The sequence below is a fragment of the Lampris incognitus genome, chromosome 3 (genome assembly GCF_029633865.1).
Source record: "Lampris incognitus isolate fLamInc1 chromosome 3, fLamInc1.hap2, whole genome shotgun sequence".
NCBI lineage: Eukaryota > Metazoa > Chordata > Actinopteri > Lampriformes > Lampridae > Lampris > Lampris incognitus.
Window position 1 is genome coordinate 76,487,137 of NC_079213.1, and position 26,052 is coordinate 76,513,188.

At 41.1% G+C, this 26,052-nt stretch overlaps 1 protein-coding gene across 4 annotated transcripts in view; it reads left to right on the forward strand.

Moving 5' to 3' along the window:
- lpp (LIM domain containing preferred translocation partner in lipoma) overlaps positions 1-26,052 on the forward strand; it is a 210,677-nt gene that overhangs the window by 104,494 nt on the left and 80,131 nt on the right. For all 4 annotated transcript variants that reach the window (XM_056276295.1, XM_056276294.1, XM_056276298.1 and 1 more), the window contains 2 exons: positions 8,163-8,266; positions 11,243-11,365. In XM_056276295.1, the coding sequence (XP_056132270.1) occupies positions 8,163-8,266; positions 11,243-11,365 (227 nt within the window). The remainder of the gene's footprint in view (positions 1-8,162; positions 8,267-11,242; positions 11,366-26,052) is intronic.

Below are 26,052 nucleotides of genomic sequence, written 5' to 3' on the forward strand. Positions count from 1 at the left end.
CAGCTTGAATTGCATGGTCTCTGGTTCTGTTAAAGGTCTCAGGACTTTTTTGTTTTTCGGTAAAATCATCTTGATCTCAAATGCATTATGAAGAGGTAGTAAACCTTTTATTTCATTTTTTGAAAGTGAACCTGTTTGTATGGGCCTGGCATGGTAGAACGGTTTGCTATCATGATAAATTCAACATATATGCCTACCAACACGGGGATCACCATTTCAAATCCCCGTGTTAGCTCCAGCTTGTTCGGGCATCCCTACAGACACAATTGGCTATGTCTGTGGGTGGGAGGCCAGATGTGGGTATGTGTCCTGGTTGCTGCACTAGCGCCTCCTCTGGTCGGTTGAGGCGCCTGTTCAGGGGGGAGGGGGAACTGGGGGGAATAGCGTGATCCTCCCACATGCTATGTCCCCCTGGAGAAACTCCCAACTGTCAGGTGAAAAGAAAAGGCTGGCGACTCCACATGTATCAGCAGAGGCATGTGGTAGTCTTTAGCCCTCCCTGGATTGGCAGAGGGGGTGTAGCAGTGACCAGGACGGCTCAGAAGAGTGGGGTAATTGGCCGGATGCAATTGGGGAGAATCTACAAATAAATGATGTGCGTCACATGGCAGCTTGGGGGAAAAAACGCGAATCATGATCAATGCTGTCTGAACTGCCTCTCTCATATGGGGGCATCAAAGATGGCAATACCTATGAGCCACTGGCGACACACCTGGGGTCCAATGCTTTAGACTAGGGGTTGGCAACCGGCGGCTTCACTGTTGCAGTCCTAAAGTGATTCTTACATTCTCCAATTGTAGAAATGTGTGGCCTATACACCCTATAAAGCAATAATGTTTTAGCATTTCATCAACTAAAATGTGAGTCATAGCCTATGTCTACAGCCCAGCACCTTTCCCTCTAAATTTTGCCAAACCTCAATAGCAATGGCTAGCTTGTAGCCTCCTTACCTCAAGCATGAACTGCATAATGCAAATATGGCTCCTGCCTCACAGACGAGAGCCTGCAGTACAGCCTTGAGACGGAGAAGATCTGCAGTGATGTTCAGAAACAAAAATCACATTAGACAGGTCAGAACGCTGTCCTTTAAAACGATATTATTTTACAACAAAGTATCCATTTTAGCAAGTTGTGATTTTGTCAATGAATTGAATGACCCTTAGCTGTTGTGATTCATGCTCAGGCCCGAGGGCTGATACGTGGCTGGGGGGAAAAAAGAAGAGGATTACCTCACACCGAACTCGACTTTTGTCCAGTTTTGTGTTTTTGGTAATAGCATCCCCAAATAAAAAAATAGAAACAGGTTTCTTTATTGTAGATCTATAATTTCATAAATGCAACAAAACATGGCATTATTGTAATGGAAATGCAAAGTTAAAGTACCAAGTAATAATAAATAGCCCACGCAGAGTACACATGTGGTAAAACATATTAATGAATGCTCATTTAGACCCATTAGACCTATTAGTAATGTTGATCAGCTAATTCAAACTTAATGGGCTGTGTTAACTTCATTATAAGGCTCAAATAAGTTTAGTGGTTCCAGACAGATTTTTTTTTTTTGGTCAAAAATGCCCCCCCCCCCTTTCTCCCCAGTTTCACTTGGCCAATTACCCCACTTTTCCAAGCTGTCCTAGTCACTGCTCCACCCCCTCTGCCAATCCAGGGAGGGCTGCAGACTACCACATGCCTCCTCTGATACATGTGGAGTCGTCAGCCTCTTCTTTTCACCTGACAGTGAGGAGTTTCGCCAGGGAGACGTAGTGCGTGGGAGGATCACACTATTCCCCCCAGTTATGCTAGTGCAGCGACCAGGACACATACCCACATCCGGCTTCCTACCTGCAGACACGGCCAATTGTGTCTGTAGGGACGTCCAAACAAGCTAGAGGTAACACAGGGATTTGACCTGGCGATCTCTGCGTTGGTAGGCAGTGGAATAGACCGCCATGCCACCCAGACACCCGGCCAAAAATGGCTCTTTTGATAGTAAAGGTTGCCGACCCCTGCTTTAGAACAATAAAACGCGAGGCGAGTAGAAAGGTGACATGGCAGCATTAGCCAGCTAAACTCTGGGTAGACTTGTGAGAGGGTGGGCATGGTGTTCTGTTAAAACACTGCCACCTTCACCCCCTGACCCCCCCACCCACCCACCCACACACACACCACCATCAATGTCTTCTCCATTTACAACCCCTTTTTTTAGGTTACCTTTTTCATAATGTCAGTAGGCGGAGAAACATTAAGAACGAGTGCTGACTTACACTTCATTATAGCCCCACGAGTCTTTCCACAGGTCTAAAAAAAACTACTGGGATCCGAATTATTCAGGCTCAACTGCACAAAAAAAGATGGGAATATTGCAAAATATGGCAGATGAGCAGTTCTTTCAAATGGATCAATAGCCCTTTGGAGTGAAACCTAACATCGTGTAATTTCCTTACGGGGATATATAAAATATCTCATAATAAAAAAACAAAAAACAAACAAAAAAACCCCCCCAAAAAACAAAAATCAGTAGGTAATATCACAAAGTAGAAGAGAAGGACACTCGCCCCTTAATTCCTCTGAACATTTTACCCTTTCCTTGAACATTTAAAGACCATATGAATTGAAAAAAAATATTTTCCTCCATTTTACCTCTTTCATCTCCACCGAGTTCTCATTTGTTCATCATAATGTGCCAAAAAATACATAGAAAGACATCACCCTTTTTATTTGCATCTAAAGAACCCTTTGTTTAATATTGCAAGTAAAGGCATCAAATTCATAGTTGCATCTCTTTGTACGTGTGGGCAGGCATCAAGAAAATTGTCCAGTAGTAATTTGATTTGAATTTCCCCACCTTGTAAAAATCAAAACGTACATATCCACACTCTGCAACATCATGGGACTCGCGCATCTTCAGCTGTTCACATCCGGAAAAACAAAACACTTTTTCCTTTCCCCCAAACTCCGTGGCTGTAAAAACAATGGTTGGAGAGAATGTCAATCAAACCTCTCTTCACTAAAAAAAAAACAAAAAAACAACTACTAAATACTAAATAATAATAATAAATATAATAATATAATAACAATAAAATAATATGATATTAATAATAATATTATATATAGTTATAATAATAGTAATAATAATGAGTTTGTATAGCGCTTATCTGTGGAGACAGCTTGAAGCACTTCACAGATAAAATCAATCAAACAAATGTAACACAAAGTGCTTCACACAATAAAACAATAAAATCTCTCACCCCTCACAAAAATGTAATAATAATAATAATAATAATAATAATACAATACTAAATTGTCCCTTGGTGTGAATGTGTCAGCCCTGTGATGGACTGGCGGCCTGTCCAGGGTGTTTCCCCCGCCTGCCGCCCAATGACTTCTGGGATAGGCTCCAGCATCCCGCGACCCCGATTGGGATAAGCGGTTTGGATAATGGATGGATGGATGAATGGAATGTCAACCAAATTGAATGCCCGCCCTTTATTAAATCCCATCCATCCCTCTTTCGGAAATGCATCATGTTGCAGAAGCTTGTGATGCCCTCAATACACTTTTTGTATATATAAATCCTTTACTGTGTATATCTATGGTGACAGGCATGGGCATAAGTCCATGAATACTGGAATGGCATCCAGCGCTTCACCTGTGACCCCATCCATAGGGTTAGTGGTTGTGTCAGAAAGGGCATCTGACGTAAAATTTTGCCAAATCATTATGTGGATTGACAAACCATACTGGATCGGTCGAGGCTGCCAATGGTGCTGTGTCCTCACAGGGTACCGATGGAAACTATAAAATCCACTGTGGCGACCCCTGAAAAACAGGGAACAAGCTGAAAGAAGAAGACTGTAAAACTCTATGTTCACTGAGGTAGGGTTTAAACCATGGGATGGTTTACCCATGAGGCCCATATGATATCTATGACCTTAAAAAAGATCTCTGAAATACTGGTGAAAAGCTATGCGATTGCAGTTCTGACAATCTGAAACTGTAGACGCCATACAGAATAGAACTATATGATGTATTCTGGGAGTTCATAGATTTGCTCTGATTCCAGCAATTCAGGGAGACATGGGCCAGGTACCAGGGTCTCTACAACCAAAATGTAAAATAATGGACCCATCAAGGACAGAATAAATAGAGTATTTATGTGGAGCAAATCACACGGTGGTTCTCCGTGGACAAAATAACTTTGCTCAATTTTTGAAGAGATTGATATATATCTACAGGAATAATTTGTGTTGTGATGTTAACTAATAAAAATAAGCTTTTTACTGAAATTTGAAGAAAAATGGTGTGTAAACAATCTGTCAAAACCAAAGATAAGGACATCTATGCATATATAACAGAATTTTGGCTCTGAATTATACGTTATATCTCGTTTATCTAGAAGTCAAAGATCTTGGGTTGCACAGTTGAGAGCTGGTATTCTTCCTCTGGCCATTGAGGTCAGTTGGTTCAAAAATATTCTGGAAGAAAACCGACGGCGTGAGCTGTGTGATTTGGGTGAAGTGGAAAGCGGGTCTTGTTTTCTTTTGTACTGAACAAATTATGAGGACCTAAGAGAGTTGATGTTCCTCGAAATCGCTCGACAAAACTGAAATATTCTGGTGTACAGATGAGCAAAAACTGGAATTGCTGCTTAATTTTGATTTTTACATTTGCTAGCTTTGTCTCAAAAGCCTGGAAAAGAAGGCAAGATAGATTGTTTTATTAGTTTTTTTTTCTTTCAGTAATACATAGTAAATCTGTGCGAGTGACTCGGGAGTTCTGTCTTACTCAATGATGGACTGAAGATCTGAATGAGAAAGATGCTTTAGTCGTTTCTTTTATTTTCTTCCTCTGCTGTTTGACAACGTATACGCTATACTCTGGCCCTGGCTTGTTTGAATTTATGGTGTCTTGTAAGCCCATGCAGGCTGAGCGTAATGTATGCACGACACAATAATGAGAATTCATTCATTTATTCTGACATTTATATTTAGAGACGTTCCAGGTGTCTGGGTGGCTCAGCCAGACAAAAACACTCAGTGTAGCCATAAACCTGATCACAGCATCCTTCATGTGAATCTGATTCAGGAGCTTTGCTGTGTGCTCTCTCTCTCTCTCTCTCTCTCTCTCTCTCTCTCTCTCTCTCTCTCTCTCTCTCTCTCTCTCTCTCTCTCTCTCTCTCTCTCTCTCTCTCTCTCTCTCTCTCTCTCTCTCTCTCTCTCTCTCTCTCTCTCTCTCTCTCTCTCTCTCTCTCACTCTATCTCTCTCGTGCTCTCTCTCTCTCTCTCTCTCTCTCTCTCTCTCTCTCTCTCTCTCTCTCTCTCTCTCTCTGTCTCTCTTTGTCTCTCTCTCACTCTATCTCTCTCTCGTGCTCTCTCTCTCTCTCTCTGTGCCTCTCACCTTACCTTGTTAAAAAAATAGTCTGGAAAAATGAAGAGGCTGTTTATATGTACCACTAAAGCCTAATAAAAGTCTGCACCCACTTTCCTAAGTTGCCTAGAGAGAAATGATAAATTATTGTAATTATTATTATTATTATTATTATTATCATTATTGTTATCTTTTAAGAATATTTGGTAAAGGTTGTGCTTCTTCAACAGATCCTTAATTACTGTAGCCTTGAATGAATTGGACTTTTGATCCAGAGGACAGACTTTCATTAATGTCTATACGTAATTACTGGCCAAGGGCCTGAAGGAACTCCACAACTAATTTTGCCAGTTTAGGGTCAAGACAGCAAATGGTTGGTTTGGAAGAAATAATCATGTAGGGTAAGCATTCCCTTTAATACATTTTTCAAGAGTCATAATCTTAATTTCTGTATCCTCTGCCACTAGAGCATTTGAACGTTAGATTCATCCTAAAATGAAATATATTAGTGGTGAACAGTACGATTAGATATGGGAAATATAATACTGACATAGATGCATGATTCTCCTTGATGTGTCGAAGATTGTATTTTTCTTACTGGTGTTCCAAAATCTTCTCTCACACTGACTCAGTGTGGTTAAATTTATCCACGCCGGGCTGTGCAGAGAGGTGCTTAAACTGGGTTTCTAGGTTCCAGGCTGACAGGTGCAGGCACAGATTACTCTTCCACTAATGAAGGGGGAGTTCACCAAAACCAACGTAGTGCTGAGAATTTCCTGAAATCTCTTTTGCTATCAAAGGTGATGTTTATATCCCTCATGATTCTTTATCTTATTATTAATTCAGAGTAACCCTTAAATCCACCAAAAATGTTGTAATTGAATAAGATTTGCTCTCCAACACTTTTCTTTGCTGTTTCAAGTGTATTGAGGTTTACAACAAATTCTGTCCTAGTTTCTGTTACCACTATTTATTTATAAGTAGCCTTCATGATGCATGCATTGTGCAATGTTGCATTGCATCATAGAAAATATGTACATTGTTGTCTTTATACATGCTCAATAATCCCAGTAAGGAAATCACAGAAAGTTGAATCAGTTCATCTGATCAGTTGTGTCCAGATGAACTGATTCAACTTTCTGTGACATGTGCATTTTTGTGACATCGTATTCTTGGGTAAGATTTTGGGAACATGCAGAAATGGCACTCTGACAACTTCTCCATTGGCAAAATGAAGTCATGTTAGCATTAGTCAAGTCTCTTAAGGGTGGCTGAGAGGTTATAAGTTCATGAAAAGTTGCTGATGATAACAACAAATGATCATTAGGTAAGACTGTTCACCTACCTCCAATGGGATAACATAGGGATTTGCTTCTGATGCAGGAGCTACATACCTTCAAAGATGCTTAATGACCCTTACTAACCCCTCACCCCCAGCATTTTCCTCTGCTTCACATGCATCACTACGAGGCTTTTTCAATAAAACATGCATCTTTGAAACATTTACGACTTTCATGTTTCCTGAAATGATGAATCCCAAACAGCTTTGATGTTAGAGAGAGAGGGACACGAAACTTAATGTTTTCATTTTGTGTCAGCTGCAACTTACAAGTTGCTTTTTATTATGGCATAGGGGATATGTGTTGGAGCAAGAGTGGTGGCAGGGGGAGAGGGTGGAATGGGGGGGGGGGGTTAGGGTCTTGCTGTTTAACAGCAGATTTTCTTTTCTTTCCCGGAGGTTTAGAGGAACTGCTACACTGGACTTTTAGCAGAGGTCACAAGGTTATTACATAAACAATTCACACGGAGCCATCATGCGACCCGTAGGAATGTTTAATGCCATGCTTGCAATTTCTGAAATTCTGCCATGCTCAAAACCAGAACATTTGTCCCATTTTGCTGTAGTTGTGTTGTACTGTGTGTAATTGTGTAGAAAAAAAAAAACCGTGCTTAATTAATTTGGTCAGAAGACTTGGATAAACTACATTGATGACATCAATTAGATTCTAATGAAAACAGATAAAAGCCATGGAAAGCAAATGGAATTTCTGAACAGGACTCATCAAAGTCTTAGCATTGGAACAAATTCCCATTACGTCTCATAAAAGCCTTTAATTTGCAAAGCTCATGTCTGGTTTGGTACTTAGAAGTACACGGTCAAATGATTCAATCTTAAGTCCTGTGCCGAGAGAAGCCAAATCAGAATCTAATTTGGCATGTAACTCCTTATCCTGTCTGAAACATGTGGCTGGATGCAATCCTTGGATTAGCGAGGACTTTAGAACTCCAAATTTGGCTTGTTTCTCCTCTCCTGGCAGAACAAACACCAAGTCTAACCCATTTGTAACAACATTTACGTTTCCAGTCTCAGGAAGAAAAAAACAAAAACAAAAACACATGCTTACTGCAGATTACGACTTCTTAGTTAAACAAATTGTTCCAATTATGTGTGTCAGTGCATTGGCATGAGATTAATTTTCACCTCTCTGTTCCTTTGGTTGATGAACATTACATGGATTTTACACTGATGTACAACCTTTTTTTTTTTACTGTTTGATTTGACTTTACAATTGAAAAAAGTTGAAAGGATATTATTCAATGGACTTATTATTAGCCTCCGGTATTCATTTTCACTTGCACCTGTTCCTTTGGAATTGTGACAAGTCTTCATGCAGGATGAAAAATGTGTAAACAAGAAAAAAATCTTTATTTTTTCTCTTTTTTGGGCTTTGTGTGTGTGTGTGGTGTGTGGGCATCTGTGTGTGTGTGTGTGTGTGTGTGTGTATGCATCCCAGTGGACTACCCTCCCCCTCCACCACCTGCTGAAGATATGAGTGTGCACCCTTCATTGCCAGGTTCCTTCCCTCCTCCTCCACCCGTGACTTCATATGAGCATCAGGTGAGACATTGCTTTGATATTTCCTTTATCCTTTAACTCGTTTAGAGGTGTCGCAGGAGGACAAACAGCGCTGAGCGCTGCTTTGAGTCCAAGTAACAGACCCAGTCAACATGACCGTCCATTACGTAGACTCCAAACACTCAGAGTAGTGAATGCTCTGGAGGATAAATCGACTTACCCACCCTTCGTAAGGGTATTCATCCCCCTCACTTGCTAAATGTTGGACAGCGTTCATACAGAAAAAACAGAAGGCTGACACCTATTGGTAGACCCCGGTCACTTTCTGTGCAAGGACTGTCGTAATAGCCACAGGCATTTGGTCTTGCTGGGATACGTGGCCTCTCTGATCTGAGCGACACTCCCAATGCTTGACCTCCACAATGAAAATCTCTCAGCGCTTCAGATTCCTTTGTTCAATGCAAGTATGAGGAAACATTCTCTCTCTCACTCTCTCTCTCTCCCTCCCTCCCTCTCTCTGTTTTTTTTGTATTTTTTTTTTTTAGTGAACCAGTTTTGTATCTTGTGTTAATGTGCCATCTTGACTTATGTTTAAAGACAGCATCTAACATAATGTTACCAAACGTGTAATTCTAAGTTGCTGCTATTCCCATTGGTGAATGTAGAATTAAACAGGAGAAAAATGTTCAATTGGAGGGATTAATACCGCATGTGGTGGTATGAAAGCAGTTTACCGTTCTAATCTGATTTTATTTTAAACATCTCTGCTAAGTACATGAGAGTTATTTTTTCGCAAATATAAAACCAAATTTTTAATCAAATTATGGCTGTGGAAAAAGTAGGACTCTATGTAATGCCTTCAAAGCTGGAGGAATACTGTCATCATTTCTTAACATTTTGCTAAAGGTTCTGCGATAGTTTTAAGGTGACATAACATGATAACACCGTATGACCTCGCTGCTTATTCCACTTTACTACATCACATCTTTCAAGAACGAAACTGGAATGTTAAATAATTTCTGCACTTTTACAGAACTAACAAGAGGAAGAGGTTTGAGTGTGCAAGCAGGCATGAATAATCAAATACTTGACTATATTTATATATTTCCTGTAATTGAACATGGCAACAGTGATACAGATGGAAATACTAAGAGTGTAACCTGCAGTGTGCCTCTAGAGTTACGTTTAGCAGAAAGGCAGTTATTTCTAACTATGAGAACTCATGCAGGGGGGCTGAAAAAATGTAGTCATTAAAAAAAACACCAAAAAACTTGATTCTTAACAATACAGGCATAAGTGAGTAATCACTTTGAAATTAACTTCACCATTTCCGTCTATAACTTTATGCCCTCCTATTGTGTTGGCTTTGGAATAACCCTGGGAATGACATTTAATTCCTTAATAAGCCCTCAGTATCTTAATTATATATCCTGAGGCTAGTGAAGACCACTCCAATTTTAGACGCCTTTCAGTGAATTGGACTGATATCCGGTCATAATGTCTTTGTACCCTCTTCCTTGTGCATCAATAGGGAAATTATACATGCTGAATGAATGAATGAATGAATGAATGAATGGTACTTTTTGGCCCACATCTTTGTATGCTTGCCTTGCCCCAATATTCTCTTTTCTTTTATACCATTTTGTGACTAAAAATGATGCCTGCACCATCACGTGCAAATGCCAAAATGTTATATAGCAGGACAAAAGTACAACGGAAGCTGCTAATGTTCTAATAAGAGGTTCTCTATTCTATTCTGACTTTATTGTCCAGATTATCCATCCAACCCTGCATGAGAAATTAAGATGCATCCAGTGATATGCAGTTGGGTATCAGATTGTTTCTTTTCATCCTCCTCGTTATCACTGTTAAAAGAGTTTGCCTGTTTTTCTTTTGTTGATTTGAGAAAACCCATTAGTGTTTTGCTTTGTTTACCCCACTCATGATTGCCTTAGATGTTTTAAGCAGCAGCCAAGCTCCAAATGGAGGCAAACACTGCCTGTAATGGATTGTGACAGGTAATCCAAACACATAACATTAGAATAAGAAGCAGTCACTGATCCAGCCAGCTCCAAAGGCCCCCCCAGGCAATTGCAAGCAGCCTTCTTGCGGTTGCAGCATGGTTCAGAAGACTAAAAATATATCTGTCACCGCGTGGAGAAATTCCCTGGAATTTGGGGAGAAGAAAGGCTAGTGTCACTAATGGTCAACTGTTTTTATAGTTTATAGGTACAACAGATTTCTTTTGCTAAGTAACTGTTGCATGTCTACTTCATACTTTGAAGTAAGGTTGTATTTTGTTCTGAATGGAAATTGAGGATTTGATGGATGAATTAGTGAGCCATTAGACTGCCAGCGCTGTCTTGTAAATGGCACTCATAACCTTCCTCTTATATTGATATATTGAAAGTTGGAATAAGCTGCGTTGTTTTTATTCATTGAGTCTGTGTTCAGGACCAAAATACAGAATGATAATATTTACTGTACCTTCGCACACTTGAGATTTTAGTAAAGAATTGACTTCTTTTTTTTTTGTTGTTTTTTTTTGTTTGGGATGATTCTGGATGAGAACTTGATAAATAATGCATGAAGAATAAGATACTGTAAATCCAAGTGCACTGAAAAGCCGGAGGTGAATAGTGCACTGCATTAGGAGAGTTATCCTTCTGACACTGTGTTGCCTTTTATTTCTCTGCACTTTTCTCAGAGAGGAGTTTCTTCTATTGATGTGTGGCTCTCAAAAGGATTGTTTAAGGTCAAATGTACAGTTGGAAATTGTAATGCAACCCATCCTGTGAAAAGGATTGACTAGTAAGAGGGAGAGAATGCACTAGTACAGCACAGTCAGCTATCCATCCATGTGACAAATTAAAGATGGTCCTTAATTGTCGTTAATGGATGTAACCAAAGTGAATGGTGTTGCAGCCTCGTTAGTGGATGTAACCAAAGTGAATGGTGTTGCAGCCTACTTTTGTGGGTTCACTCACTGTACTACATGGATGTTTTTTGTGCTCTCAGGTGAAAGGACCAGTGAAGACCCTTGAGGAGAGACGCTCTAGTCTGGATGCTGAGATTGATTCCCTCACCAGTATTCTGGCAGACCTGGAGAGCAGCTCACCCTATAAGCCACGGAATACACAAGTATGAGACTGGTGAAAACTTAACATTTAGGCTACACACTATGGTCACCAAATGCCAGATTGTGCCACACTTTGAGTAAAATTTCACTTCAATTCAATGTATTGTCATTAAAAAACAATGTGCAAGCACATGTGTAAAACGAAATGAGGGCTGTGGCTGCGGCTTTGCCAAACAGTACAAGACAGACATAGACAAACATAGCAAACTTAGTATAAGATATATACAGATGAAGACTAAAAGCTAAATATAAGTAAGAAAGTAAAAATCGGCTCTGAGCCCTTTCTTGTTTGCAGTGGTGATGGACAGGTTGACAGACGAGATCAGGCAGGAGTCTCTGTGGACGATGATGTTCGTGGATGACATTGTGATCTGTAGCGAGAGTAGGGTGCAGGTTGAGGAGAGCCTGGAGAGGTGGAGGTATGAACTGGAGAGCAGAGGAATGAAAGTCAGTAGGAGCAAGACAGAATACCTATGCGTGAATGAGAGGGAGGACGGTGGAATGGTGAGGATGCAAGGAGTAGAGGTGACGAAGGCGTATAAGTTTAAATACTTGGGGTCAACCGTCCAAAGTAACGGGGAGTGTAGAAGAGAGGTGAAGAAGAGAGTGCAGGCAGGTTGGAGAAGAGTGTCAGGAGTGATTGAAAGAAGGGTACCAGCAAGAGTTAAAGGGAAGGTTTACAAGATATGGTTTGGAGACAGTGGCACTGATGAAAAGACAGGAGGCAGAGCTAGAGGTGGCAGAGTTGAAGATGCTAAGATTTGCATTGGGGGTGATGAAGAAGTAGTCCAGAGGGTTAGCACACATATTAGGGCGTACCGTTACGGAGCAGATAAAAGCACCAAATTTTGCATGAGGCTTCTCTAGGACCAACTAAAGGATTTTAGGGTAGGAGCCCCACAAAAATATTGAAAATACCCATACAGAACACAAAAGTTGTTCTTGTATTCAAAAAAATATTTTTTCTGAGTCATAAAGAGGACATTGATGATAAATAGTTATTTATTGCACACAAAAGAAGTTGATACTGATTTTTAATTGTCCCCTGATTATTAACCCCCCCCTAATGATGTGTAAAATGGAGTACAAAGACACCTGGTGCCTGTACATCTTCCATATAGCCCTGCACACACAATAGGCGGAAATTCAAAAAAGTGAGAAAAATGCCCTGTTCATCATGGAGAGTGTTATCTCTTTAATTTTTGTTTTAGATTTTAGCATCAAGTTGTTCTAATATAAAAATACTGTGTCACTATACATTCAGACCACCAGGTGGCGCTACACAAAATAAGCTCAACTGTCAAAATGAGTTTCCCTCCATAACTCATCACATATCAGCATTGTCTCAATGCAACACAGTCTCACGCAGAGCTGCAACCAAACAAGTGAAATTCAAGTAAAAATCATAATAATAATCAATGAAAATGTGCTGTATGTTGCTAAATGAGCATATGGAAGTAAAGATGATTAACTAAGCTATCTCCATTAAACAGCTAATGCTAGCACAGAGATCTGTTTTTCAGCTAGCAACTAGCTAGGGCTTGTCAAAAATGTTAGCTGGTGCAATCTGGAATAGTTGTTGTGTTGTTGTTGTTGTTGTTGTGTGGCCCAGAGTTGTGTGGCCCAGAGTTGGCAAGATTGCTAAGGGAATTTGAAGATGGCTATCTCAAAGAAGATAATGAAGAGAACCTCCAGCACCACGAGCAGGGTCTTGCAACGCAGAAGACCTTTCAGAGACAAGTCAAAAGTCTATCTGAAACCATGAAAAGAATGGGAAATCCTTTCTTGGATGATTTCAAAGATCTTGTGACTCTTGATAGCCGGAACTGCACAGATAAATCCGTCGTGAATACAGTACTCATCTTGGAAGAGACAGGAAAGAGACAATATCAGGAGTTTGTCAAGAAGGTGCTTGAGGAACGGACACGCTCCATCCATGATCCAATCAAGAGGAATGCCTTGGCACTCTTCAGGCAACCTCAACGCAAGACAATGGCGAAACATGGGAAAAAGATCAAAGTGCTTCAGAACAACGTGGCACTCTTTGGCCAGCTATATATAGCTATGCAAAGCCGTGAGAGTAACTTGGATGAACTCTTCGCACATGAGGTACAGTCCTTCCCTCCTTCCCTCTCAGACTTTGGGAAACTTCATCTGACCGGCACCAAATCTGACCTGCTGCAATGTCTTGAGCACCCAGGGCAACCAGAGCCACCCTCAACCTATGACTGCAAAGTCCTTGATGGAGCAGTCATTGTTCACTGCCTGCCCACTGTGAGAGTGACCACATTTGATACCTATGCAGATAAGGTTTTCATCCCTTACTTACAGAAGCAGCTACATAATACCAAGCGGCCGGATGTTGTATGGGACACATACATCCCAGACAGTTTGAAGGAGTCCACCTGCGAAAAGAGAGGACAAGGTGTTCGCAGAAATGTGTCAGGCTCGACAAAGCTGCCTGGAAATTGGATGGATTTTCTCCGTGATCCAAGCAATAAGAAGGAGCTGTTTGACTTTTTGACATCCAAGATTGAACTGTTCAGCTGGCCACAAACCAAAGCTTTGCATGTCACATCAGGGCAAGCTGTGTCGTCTTTTGTTTCCAGTAGCACAATGAACTCTTGCAATCATGAGGAGGCTGACACTAGGATTGTGGTCCATGTACAACATGCACTGGAGCATGGAGCGAAAACTGTCCTTGTGCGCACTGTGGACACTGATGTCATCGTCATCCTTGCAGGCTTGTTTCATGATTTACTGGTAATTCAACCGCTGACTGACATCTGGGTGGCTTTTGGGACGGGCAAAAAGTACAGATTTTACCACATCAACAGCATGTGCAAAAGCCTGGGGGAACCTAAATCCAGAGCCCTGCCTATGTTTCATGCGTATTCCGGCTGTGACACTACATCTGCCTTCAATGGAAAAGGTAAAAAGTCAACTTGGCGGGCCTGGCAAGCCTATGATGCTGCCACAGAAACATTCATTGACCTGGCAAAGCATCCCTTCCAGCAACTAAACGTAGATAGCCAGCAGTTCAGTGAGCTTGAAAGATTGACTGTCATCCTGTATGACAAATCCAGTCCTTTGAACTCAATTAACCAAAAAAGAAAAGAACTCTTCTGTGAAGAAAATAGAACAATGGAGAAACTACCTCCTACCCAGAATGCACTCCTCCAGCACGTGAAACGGGCAGTCTACCAAGCAGGCATCTGGACCACCAGTACACAAACCCACCAAGCCATTCCTTCTCCAGAGAGCTACGGATGGACCAAGGAATCGGGATCATGGGTGCCAGTCTGGCTAACAATTCCTGAGGTCTCCAGAGCTTGCAGAGAGCTCATCAGATGCTCATGTAAAGGTGATTGTAGCTCTTGCAAATGCAGCACTGGAAATTTGGACTGCTCACCTCTTTGCAAATGCAACTGTAACAGACAGACACAATAAACAGTAACTCACTTCTTCTACCCCATGTTTTCACATTAAGATGCATGTTCATTTGTATTCATCATTGCATTAAATGTGTTGCTGATAATACTTAATGTTTGGGGACTTTATTTCTGTAAAAGTTGGCCAACTTTATTACATTTGGAAGTGATTTGATGATTTTATGATGCATATTGTCTGAAAAATACTAGGCGGGTTTTCAGATACTTCATTGACATTGACAGTGTTGCAATTTGATATTTTAAATTGAGATTTTCCAGGGGCTCCTACCCTAAAATCCAATAACTGACTCTAAGGAACCATCCTACCAAAAATGGCGCTTTTATCCGCTCCGTAACGATCATTTCACTAAGCCACCGGATTAAAGGACATGAAGGACAGGACATTAGAGGGACAACTCAGGTTGGATGGTTTGGAGACAAAGTAAGAGAGGCAAGATTGAGATGGTTTGGACATGTGTGGAGGAGATATGCTGGGTATATGGGGAGAAGGATGCTGAATATGGAGCTGCCAGGGGAGAGGAAAAGAGGAAGGCCAAAGAGGAGGTTTATGGATGTGGTGAGGGAGGACGTGCAGGTGGCTGGTGTGACAGAGGAAGATGCAGAAGACAGGAAGAAATGGAAATGGGTGATCCGCTGTGGCGACCGCTAATGGGAGCATCCAAAAGTAGTAGTAGTAGATAAATAAAAAAAGAGCACGAGTACAAGCATATTTACAGACATTCAGTGGGTAGCCAGGTTCAGATGGGTAACAGCTTGGGGAAAGAAGCTGTTTTTGAACCTGGTAGTGCAGGTTCTGAGGCTCCTGTAGCGCCTCCCAGAGCGCAGGGGGAGAACAGTCCATGGTTGGGGTGGGTGGGATCTCTGCTGATGCTGAGACCTCTTCGAAGCCAGTGTTTGTGATAAATGTCTTTTATGGCTGGGAGCTTGGTACCGTTGATATGCTGGGCCACCTTGACAACCCGCTGCAGAGCTTTCTGGTCTACTGAGGTGCAGTTGCCGTACCACACTGAGATGCAGCTGGTCAGGATGCTCTCTATGGTGCAGTGGTAGAAGTTGGTGAGAATTCTGGAGGATAGACGGGCGCTCCTCAGCCTCCGCAGGAAATGCAGGCATTGGGCCTTTTTCACAAGGGCCTGGGTGTTTGCTGTCCAGGAGAGGTCCTCGCTAATGTTGACTCCAAGGAATTTAAAGGTGGAGACACGCTCCACTTCCAATTCCAATATCACTTTCCGATATCATAATTTAAATTAAACTATAAAAATATAGTTTCATTGGGTTTTTGAAACCATTGAAATCATATGATTTTGCAAATTAGGTTTCAGCAGGAAACGGTACATGTGTTACTTTTTGAAAGTCTTGTGTATTAATAACAAAATGAGTCTTGACCTATATCATTAATCGATATAAAATTATATTAAGAGCAACTTCAAAAAGTCAAAGCCTTGGGCATTTAACTAAATTGTTTGACACACAATAAATGTAGGACAGGCATATAAAAAAACCAAACCGACCGTGTTTGGAGCAGGAAAGCTCTGAGGGGCTTTCCACACCACGCGGCTCATTCCTCCTATTAGATATAGCAATAGTGCCAAAGAGAGCGTTGTCTCCAGTCATTATGGACTTTATCATGGAGGGATCATATCTTTTGATGGAAGTACACTTTGGTATTGCCAAAGTTCATATTCATATTGCAGTAAAGAAAATCCTCAAAAGAGATTGCATTAAGTCTATGTATTATATATAGTTATTAATGCATATTTGTTGTCTGTTTTATTTATTTGTTGATTTGAAAGTGGTATACATACTTAGGACTGAACAATAGGACAAAGATGGTTGATCAATTCCTGGGCTGAAAGATCTGCCCTTCTATCCTTTATGGGAGTTCTGTATATTCAGTCAAGGCTGAAAACATGATTTATTACTGCTTTCGTCTCTTAATTCTCATCTCTGGACTTATAATACAGCATGCTGCACATTTGCTTAATTTCATCGTTAAAATAGATATTAAGATCCCCTTATCAACTAATTTTACAAGACTAGCAAAAGTTGTGCCTGTAAAACATTATAGCTGTGTGTGTGTGTGGGGGGGGGGCACAAGAGATACTTGGCTTTTCTGTACCATGAACCCAGATGTAAGACTGTTGATTGTTTATTGCAAACACTTACACCCACTGGTTAAATTACTCCTAACGCTCCAGTTTCAAGGGAGTAAAATGTGGCAGCCTCTCAGAGAGATAGTGTAGAAAGGGAAATTTATTGCACGTGGTGGACAGACGGCGGATGCAGATGGAAAGGATGTGAAGGATGTGGTTCTAAAATGACAGGGGCAATGAGCAAAAAAAAAAAAAAAAATGATAGGCTGAATTTAAGTTTGCACAGTGTGAAGGCAGTTGCAAGTGTGCACACAGTTCAGATACACTTAGTACTGTGTTGTTTGACTGCTCATGGACACTGATGTAAACAGGGCAAAAACAGAAAAAGAAGAACTATTGTCCCAGATCAAATTGCTTATTTGGGACACTATGGTATATAAAATAAACATTTATTATGCTTTCTTTTACTTTTTTTTTTTTAGTGGTTGCCCCATGATTTCCTCATACCAAGTGCTAACAGTTGTTTGAACTGTGCCTGTTTTACGTAGTTACAGTACTGGCAGAGCCCATTAAAGTCCTTATTGCTGTAACCACCCAGGATGAGGTTGACAAGAGAGGCGTCTCATAGGGCCAGTTAGCCGGCCATTCGCTCCCTTTACTTCTCTTCCTCTCCTGTTCCTGAACCGTGGGTTGACATGGTCACTTGGCACAGCTCCAACCCACTTACTGAGGCCAGTCTTTTTCTTTTATATTGTCCCTGTAGAAAACTATGACGATATTACTGTTTATTGTTTTTGTATTGTCTGAAGCTTCTTTGGATTGTCGGATTTCCCTTCAGCAGTCATTGGTGGGCTATCCCTAGAACAGCGGAGCAAGCTAAAGGAAGAAACTGTTAAGAGCCCTGCGTGCAGCCCAGATCTGACATGTGATGCTTATATCGAGCTGTCAAGTTGTCATGAGCTATCAGACTGTAGAGGAGAATCTCTTGTTTTGATTCAAAGCAGGTGAACCTCTGCAGGGTGGATAGACGCTATGTTACAGCCGGTTACATGATCCTGTAAAACTTTCTCTCTCACACATTTACACACCAGTGTTTATACATACCCAAATGCAACCACATGCACAAAGACACACAATATACACATATATATGCAGTGAAATGCATACTTTTTTTTAAGGTTGTGGGCCATCAGCTACTATGGCGCAGGATAGATTTTTCCCTAAATAAAATATGGAATAAGTGCAGATCGTTGTTTAAAAGAAAATCTTACACATAAGAGAAGGAGTCTGAAAGCTTTTGTCAATATGACGTGAAAAATTGATGTGTACCTGTGCAGCTCTTTGAGAGCAGGGCCTGGGAATGAGTGGGTGAATGCCCGTACTCTAACAAATGAATGGCTTACCTAGTAACTTCCCCTGTCAGGGTCAGAGTGACATGTTTATTTTTACCATTACCTGCAGCAAGCTGTTGGTGTCAAAGGTTCGAATCCACACCATCTGTCTCAAGAGACTCTTTGGTCTTGTCAGCAAGTATCACTATATCTGTTAACTATGGAATCTGGTGAAAATGTATTAACCATGAATTTTGGGCGGCCTGACAGGATGCGGAAGCCATACAGGCTAAGCTAACTGCTAGCCCATGCAGCTTGGCAGTTCCAACAGTCATTCTGGCTGGTGTTTGTTCTCTTTGACAGTGATTTTTTTTTCTTGTTGCTTAGTTTGCATATATGTGTTCTTAGTTTGGATATGTGTTTAGTTTGTATCTGTGTTCTTAGCTTGGATATATGTTTTCTTAGTTTGGATATATGTGTTCTTAGCTTGGATATATGTGTTCTTAGTTTGGATATATGTGTTCTTAGTTTGGATCTATGTTCTAGTTTGGATCTATGTGTTCTTGTAGTTTTTGGATGTGTTTTTTTGTCTGTGTTGCACTGCTGTGGGCTGGGGGAAACAATATTTTGTTTCATTTCATGTATGCAAATACATGAAGTGAAGTGACAAAGTGTTCCTGATTCCTGATTTTTAAATATCAAACATCCAAAAGAACAAACATTCTCATTTTGCTCCAAAGCAACATTATCAATGTAACAGAACAGTATCTTCTGCAGCTCTACAGCAGCATCACAATGTCTATTGAGCTCTCGCTATGCTATCTGCCTGTGATGTCTCCCTACATGGAAAAGGTTTAGCTCTCCATTTGTTTGTTTATTTTGCAATGTTACCAGCCTATACACACAAATGCAAAAGTCACACACATACAGACTCAAACACAAATGCACACGCTATTACTTTCTCCTCTCAGCTGATGCTGATTCTAACTGATAAACTCTGGATGACCTTTTACCCTATCCAGATGCTCCTGTCAGTCCTTGCTGAGGCTAATTCAACGCATTATTCTACAGTGTAGCATTAGTCTTGTGTAATGGGCCAGGTCTCCTACCCCAGCATTGGCACAGCTGCTGCACTGTAATCTTCTGCTTGTACAAGCAAAGTGTAACGAGTGGCCTCGATCTACAGCTTTCCGCGTGCATGCAATTACCAAGCAGGCGCTCCAAAATCAGTATGTCCCTCTGTACGCTAGTCCTGCGGAAGTGGGATCTCCTTCTGTTTGTAAAGTTTTGAACAGCCAAGAGGACCTTTTTGTCTCTTGACTCTCAGATGAAATGAACTGGACGTTGTTGCTCATTCATAAAAATGTGTGTAGCAGGGCTCCAAACGTTCTCTCAGCACCGACGGTTCACAGACATCAAAACAATTTTGTTTGCTTTAGTTGGTGTTCTCCCTGGCATAACTGTGTGTAATGAAATGTGATCATTATATAATTCCCATTTGTTCTCTCCCTTATCCCATCCTAGATGCCATTTGTTATTTGGCACAGTTAACTATGTGTTGCAATTTGTTTTAGTTATGCTACAGTAGTACTCATTAGTCAATCTTCCTTATAACGTTGTAGCCAAAGCCAATGACCTAATGGGCATTACTTTAAATGTTTGTTCATATGGATTTTGTGTGACAAGACTTGAATCGTAGAAGTGTCAAGTTAGTAAAAATGTGTTTCCATTCCATTTCTAATCAGAATAACTTTTCATAGAAATGGAAGATAATAATTCTACAGTTATTTTTGTAAATGGCATATTTACATCATAAAAAGGATGAAGTTTATTTTTTAAGAGTTAAACGTAACGGGGTGTCTGGGTAGTGTAGCGGTCTATTCCATTGCCTACAAAAAAGGGGATCCTGCTTCGAATCTCCGTGTTACCTCTGGCTTGGTCGGATGTCCCTACAGACACAATTGGCCGTGTCTGCAGGTGGGAAGCCAGATGTGGGTATGTGTCCTGGTCGCTGCACTAGCGCCTCCTCTGGTCGGTCAGGGCGCCTGTTCGGGGGGGAGGGGGAACTGGGGGGAATAGCGTGATCCTCCCATTTGCTATGTCCCACTGGCGAAACTCCTCACTGTCAGGTGAAAAGAAGCGGCTGTCGATGCCACATGTATTGGAGGAGGCATGTGGTAGTCTGCAGTCCTCCCCAGATCGGCAGAGGGGGTGGAGCAGCAACTGGGACGGCTCGGAAGAGTGGGGTAATTGGCTGGATACAATTGGGGAAGGAAGGGGGGGGTTATAATAATAATTCGACAGTGATTTTTGTAAATAGCATATTTACATCATAAAAAGGATGAGTTAAAAGTATAGGCTGACCATATTCTGCACCAACAGAAGACGTTCCTTCTAAAATTCAATCACTTTTTTTTGTGCTCAGTTGTACCATAAGCATTGCATGATGGTTGGATGGCCCCATGAGATTTTAAATGTGATGTAAGACTACACAAATACAAGTAAACTTGACTTGGCTTGGAAAAGAGACAAGTGAGCGTGTTTATGGTGAAGCCCTCTGAGTGTACTGTAGCACAATCCGTGCCCAACTAGTGCCGCTAATGTGCAGAGCAGGCCTGTCTAAGCACATCAGATCTGTTGGGGGAAGTTAACAAGGAGGCCCAGATGAGTGTCAAAACAGAGCGTTCATCAAGCACCATTGCGGTGCCACTGCTTTCGTAGAGGCCAAAGTAGAATTGACCGCTAAGACCTCTTATTTTGCACTGGCCTCTTTTTAGAGTTTCTTGTTATCAAATATAAAAGCTGCCACCATCTTCCTGACTGAGAAAGTGACAGGCGGCAGCCTCCAGTTTTGAGCTCTATATTTGGCATTGTCAAATTGTCAGCAACACTTTCTTTTGCGCTAACTTGTTTTTTCCAAAATACGATTGGTTTCTCAGCCTCACTGTACAGGGATTGATCATCCCTTGCTACCTGCTTGTTTTAGAGGTTTGTAAATTTGCAATTATACTTTGCTAATATGCCAGCCTCAGCACCAATCTCCTATGTTCCACTTCAATATTAAGTACAAAAAAATGTGGTTTTGCTGCTCTCCATTTTTACAGTAAAACACAATTGGCATTCTGCTTTCTGCTGTAAGTAGTTTATTATAGCTTTATTAATTGAGTACAGAAGGAATTATAATTTTGTATCAGGAAACCCCCTTCCCTGATCATCACAGACAGACAGACGGACGGACGGACTCAAACAAACACACACACACACACACACACACACACACACACACACACACACACACACACACACACACACACACACACACACACACACACACAAGTGACAGGTTGACAGGAAATTGAACATTTCCTGTCATCCATTTCATATATACTCTTGAGAAATGACCGTGTTTAGTACAATAAATAAATTGATCAGACTACAATGGAATAAGTTGTAACCCAGTTATGTTGAGCTACAGTGCAGAGGTAGTAAGTTTACAATTGGATGCAAGGAGGAAGAGTTGTTCAGATGTCACTAGGCTGCCCTCTGGCAGTGCCAGAATTTCTGGGACCAAAAATATGTGAGTCACTTATGACTGTATAGTTCCACCACAATTGGCCAGCCCTCAGTGGAATACATTGGTGCCATTTCTTGTTTGTGCTAAGCCATGGAGGATGTTAAAATGTGCAATTGTTGATTCTGTCTAAAAAGATTACATGTCAAGAAGGCTGTTGGCTACTGTTGTGTCACTAAGGAAAGGGGCAGTGACCTTTCCATGGACTTTCAGGTTATTTATGCATTGTTTAACTGTGGATTAAATGAGCCATATTGTTGTTTATACTGTGCAGTATTAATGTAGTATGTACACTTGGGATTGTTATTAAAAAAAAGCATACTGCAGTGACAGAGGCTGCAGTACTACTGAATATGATTGAAATTTATTATCCCACCAACAACAAACAAGTGAATAGTAATTCAAATAAATAAATCTATATTTATTTACGTATGTATTTATCTGGCTTATTATTTGCTTGTTGGACAGTGCAAAACAGTGCAAAAATCCCTAATTGCAGACAGTCCTGAAAAGCACCAATGCAGATATTGCATTCAAAAACCTCAATTGCCTGAGGAGTGCCGATCAGCATTCAGTACCTACACTGTATGTCTGTTTACTTTAATAGCTCCCTCCCATATGCCTCAACACAGCATAAGAGCCATTGTGTTTCCTCTATTGGCAGGTACAGTATGGTTACTTACTATTATTTCCAGATGGAATGGAAAGCAACAAAGGAAAGCGACACGCTGCTGTCACTTCCCCATTCCAGCAGAGCAATCACAGCATTGAGTGTGCTGGTCTGTTTTTGTTTGTTTTGTTTTTTTTACTTGGTGTCATGCGGCTTGATGTCTGCGTAATAAGTTATCGAATCCACGCACAGCAGATGTGCATTATCGGAAGTCTACTGACAGAATTAAGTTGAAGCCAAGGGCTTGAAATTCTGCTTAGAGGGGTCCTTCCACATGAATGCCCTAAGGAGGCCTCCCTTTACAGTGTGCTAGTCATGGGATGCCATGACATTGCCATCTCTCAGCACGCAGAGCACTGAGAATGGCACTCGCTGTCACAACATGGCAGGGTGATAGGCCCTCACTGCTCCCAAGTCTCCCACTGATCGGCGTCTGTTGAACAACTGGTGAGAATGTGTGACTGTAGACCATCTTGGCAGTACCTTAACTCTCTCAAACTGTGATAACGGTGGTGACCTCCCCATTACTTACTCCCTTTACATGGCTCCAAGTCTCCTGACATACCGAACGGCTGCCACATCATCTTAAAACATGTAACTTACCATGACTCTTGCGCCATAAATCTACCTGTCTACATCTGTCTATGGCATAATCATGAACGATACCCATGAAGGGGGGGGGGTGCATTTTATGAAATTTATGTTGCTCTATGGATTTTTGTTTTAAAAGCAAATCCTACGGTGGCTGAGATGTGTCAAACAAACTGCATATCCAAAACGCTTTGCAAATTAAAAAAAAAACACAAGTGCATTAATGGGTGTGACAGAGGAAGATGCAGAAGACAGGGAGAAATGGAAACGGATGATCCGCTGTGGCGACCCCTAACAGGAGCAGCCGAAAGTAGTAGTAGTAGACAAATGCAAAAATCACAATACAAATGCAAAAGCCACAACATAAATACAAATGCCATAACATAACAACAGAAGTGAGCAACAAGGGATGTTGACAATGAAACGGGCTGTTGTGCCGTAATATGCACCCCTGATGTTAAATGCACCCCCTTATTTAGCCGCGTGAAACGCCATGTGAACTTTCTACTTGCTCAAAAAAAATCCATTTCATTTTGTAATTGTAGCTGGGGTGTATTTCTACAGAATGTGGTGTCATGGAATAACAAAGGTATCGGTTTGAATTGGTCATTATCTATTATGAATTATGTGTTTTAAGGATTTTGTGTTGGGAAGAACATGTTATTTACACTCTTCAAAACTCTTCTGAAGAGTGTACATAATCGATGTTCTTCTCTTCTATTCCTTTCACAAAGAATTTAAACGTGAGGTAGTTTCCCCCTTCGATTGGTTGCGATAACTAATTCATTTTTCGAACTGAGTGACATATCGTAATTCATAATGGATAATAATGAACGCAAACCGATGCCTTTCCTTTTTCACGACACCGCATTATGTGGAAATATACCTGAGCTATAATTACAACATGAAATTGATTTTTTGAGCAAGTATAAAGTATTTCACGTGTTGTTTCACGTGGCTAAATAAGGGGGTGGATTTCATGGCATGGGTGTGTATTAGGGCACAACAGTCCATTGTCAACATCTGTTGTTGCTCACTTGCATTGGTATGTTGTGGTTTTTGCATTTTGTGCATGCAGTCCATTCAACACGTCTCGGCCACCGTAGCAATGCAGTCGGAGACGAACATGCACAGATTATGTGATGTGAGTTGATTGGTCGTCCATCAAATAAATGTTGCCTTTTAGTCATTGATAGCAAATGTAAGTCAGTTAGTGAGCTCTACAAGGGAGAAGGAGGTATTGCTGTGCTTCAGCTCATTGCAGTAACCAAAAGCGCACAGCGGGTAACAGAATACATTAAACACCACACACAGAAATTATTTGTCATTTTTGACCCACTGATCACAAAATACAGTTGTTTAAAAGGTTGACCGTATCTGGTTAGTCAGTCTAAATGCTCCCTGTACCTTGTATCTGAAATCCTCACCCAATACAGGTTTGAATAGTCCTTGTCCTTTGTGTAGCCCAGTCACAAGTTAGAAAATACATTAACATTGACTGCCAGATAGATCAAAATGCCGGGGCACATCTTTCTGCTATGAACTGAAGTAAAGGTTAGAACTATCAAGTAGGTGTGTGCCTATTGTGTTGTTCTCTTCCCCAACTATCATACGCTCACCAAGACTTCATTCTTGCCGGGCATCTGGGTAGTGTAGCAGTGTCTTCCATTGCCTACCAACACAGGGATCGCCCATTCGAGTCCCCGTGTTAGCTCCAGCTTGGTTGGGCATCCCTACAGAAAAAATTGGCCGTGTCTGTGGGTGGAATGCTGGATATGGGTATGTGTCCTGGTCACTGCACTAGTGCCTCCTCTGGTCGGTCAGGGTGCCTGTTCATTGAGGAGGGGGGAATGGGGGGGATATCATGATCCTCCCACGTGCTACATCCCCCTGGCGAAAGTCCTTACTGTCAAGTGAAAAGAAGCGGCTGTGCATGTGGTAGTCTGCAGCCCTCCCCGGATCGGCAGAGGGGGTGGAGCAGCTACCGGGACAGCTTGAAAGAGTGGAGTAATTGGATGGGTATAATTGGGGAGAAAAAGGGGGGGGGGGAATCCACACAAAAAAAGAAAAGAATTCATTATTGCTATATATGCTAAATATCATCCCAACGGGGGCCGCCGGTGTTCTCAATACCGAATGAGGCACAATATTGATGCTTGCCACCATGTCATTCAACATAATATGCAGTGGCATTTCTTGCATCATCAGTCATACAACTAAGTATATGAGGCTGTCAAAAGGTGCTGTTAGTTAAAAGTCACATCTCCAGTCATCAGTTGCCAAGCCCAACAACATAACATGGAGAGTTTTTTGATATACTCCTCGAGGGATAGATGCAGAGGTCACTCACGTGTGCCTGGTTTGATGTGGCTCTTTTCAGCCGTGTTAAGCCATGTAAACATTTTAATGGGAAAGTCACAAAGACTAGGTAGGTAATACACTGTTTGCTGTTTTAGGTCTTGGTGGATTCCCCCGTATTTGTTCATAGAAGATGTGTGTTATAAAGTGCAGCCAAGTATCTGTTAGATATTTTCAGTGAATCTCTCAAGACTTCGTATTCAAAGACAGGGGGGAAAAAATCTAAGTTTAAGTACTTTTATGGAAAAATTTGATTTTCTTTTTGCCCTGTTTATTATCTTCACTGAATGGATTAAATGAAAATTTAGACGATGTCACACATTTTCACAAGACCTTAATAAGATTTGTTATAGATAAACATCTTTATACATGAAAAGAGCGGTTGATCTTAAGATTATTAGTAATGCTATTATTGTGTGTGTGTGTGTGTGTGTGTGTGTGTGTATATATATATATATATATATATATATATATATAAAATCCAGTTAGTCAAGTTAATTCTCTATGAGACAGTACAAGCCTGTTTCATGCTATAAGCAATCATTGATTAATTAATGATTGCTTATAGCATGAAACAGGCTTGTACTGTCTCATAGAGAATTTACTTGACTAACTGGATTATT